Below are 1,508 nucleotides of genomic sequence, written 5' to 3'. Positions count from 1 at the left end.
GATCAGAAGGGTGACACCCCCATAGTTGGACAGAGAAAGGCAAGGGGAGACTATCGGGTTATGGTCAAATCTGTTGCATAATCCAGTTGCTCTGCCACAGAGTGCAGTGAAGGATGGAGCTGTAGTGGGGATGGCCACTCCCCCAGAGCTGGGAGCTGTCCAGCCACAGGTTCGAGTCCAAGGACTCAGGCCACTGCCTCCTTCTCCACCTCTATCCTCCTCTTCCTCCTCCAGGAGTCTCTCGGCAGTTCACTCCTCCAGGCAGCCTCAGACTAGCACTCCTTCTGCTCCCTGCACAGGCTTGCCTCAGACACAAGGTCCTGGGCCACCTCACCCCACTGTGTCCTCAGGGTGGGGCTGGCCCCTCGGCTCAGCAAAAGCTCTGTGGTAGGGCCATGGTGTGACTCCACAGAGAAGTGCAGGGGGGTCTTGCGGAGCCAGCCTGCAGCATTGACCTGTGCACCCTTGTCCAGGAGGTGGCTGGCGACATCCATGTGGCCTCCCCGAGCAGCGTGGTGCAAGGGTGTAAGGCCCAGCGAGTCCTGAGCGTTGATGTCAGCACTGTGGACTACCAGTAGCTGCACCGAGGCCAGGTGTCCAGCGGCAGCAGCCCTGTGGAGTGCAGAGCGGCCATGTCTGTCCTGAAGGCTGGGGTCTGCCCCATGGCCAAGCAGCGCCTCTACATCCTGCGAGGGGAGAAAAAGGGAGGGCAGGAGACAGCATTGGCCCAGGCCCAGTGTGGGGTAGGGCCACTCTGAGTTTGCCTGACCTAGAACTCCTACTTCTCCTTCCCCTTCTGGCAAATGGGCCAGAGCCAAAGACACTCCAGGTGGGGCTCTGTTTGGGGGTTTCACTTTTCACTTTTCCTCGTATCCAGGTAAGATCCAGTTCAAGAGTGCGCAGCCGCACCACCGTGCCTCCCTGGCTGCCTAGGGGCTGGTTGGACCAAGTACAGCCTGGAGATCAAGAATAAAATCTGAGCGCCAGGCAAGGCGCCCTACCCTACTGCCCTAAAGAAATGGTGAATTAACAAACATCAGGAGTATAAAACAGGACGGCACTAACGGCTTGGCCTTTCATGGCCTGCCCCTGCCTCGACTTCCCAGCTCCAGATGGAGCCTTCCAGCCCCCCAGCCTTGGGCCTAAGAGTCCTGTCTCCTTCTCCGTCTCCTGCAGGAAGCCCCCGCCTCCCTGCACCGGCTAGAGGGTTCGAGTCTCCACCATCCTCTGTGATACCGGGCGCATATCTTTGCGGTTGCGTCTGTCCTGTTTGCCGCCCCACTCTGGGACTGAAGCAGGGGTGGGAGGGCCCTGGGGCTCCTGGCCCTCCACCCCCTATACTGGCCCAGGTTCAGGTTCGGTTCAGGTTCGGCGAGAAGGCGAGGGCGAGGACGTACCTGCCCGCGGCCCAGGGCGGCCGCGATGCTGAGTGCAGTAGCCCCCGCGCCGTCCCGGGCGTCCACGCTAGCCCCGCGCGCCAGGAGGAGTCGTAGCGCCGCCCCACGCCC

At 61.5% G+C, this 1,508-nt stretch overlaps 1 protein-coding gene across 1 annotated transcript in view; it reads right to left on the bottom strand.

The window, feature by feature from the left end:
* Positions 1-272: 272 nt before the first annotated feature.
* ANKRD65 (ankyrin repeat domain 65) overlaps positions 273-1,508 on the bottom strand; it is a 2,290-nt gene continuing 1,054 nt past the window's right edge. The window contains exon 4 of the mRNA XM_004384465.1: positions 273-686. Coding sequence (XP_004384522.1) covers positions 273-686 — 414 coding nt within the window. The remainder of the gene's footprint in view (positions 687-1,508) is intronic.

The sequence above is a fragment of the Trichechus manatus genome, unplaced genomic scaffold (assembly GCF_000243295.1).
Source record: "Trichechus manatus latirostris isolate Lorelei unplaced genomic scaffold, TriManLat1.0 scaffold00122, whole genome shotgun sequence".
Taxonomy (NCBI): Eukaryota; Metazoa; Chordata; class Mammalia; order Sirenia; family Trichechidae; genus Trichechus; species Trichechus manatus.
The sequence above is the reverse complement of the archived record's forward strand: the minus strand, read 5'-3'. Positions and strand labels throughout refer to the sequence as shown.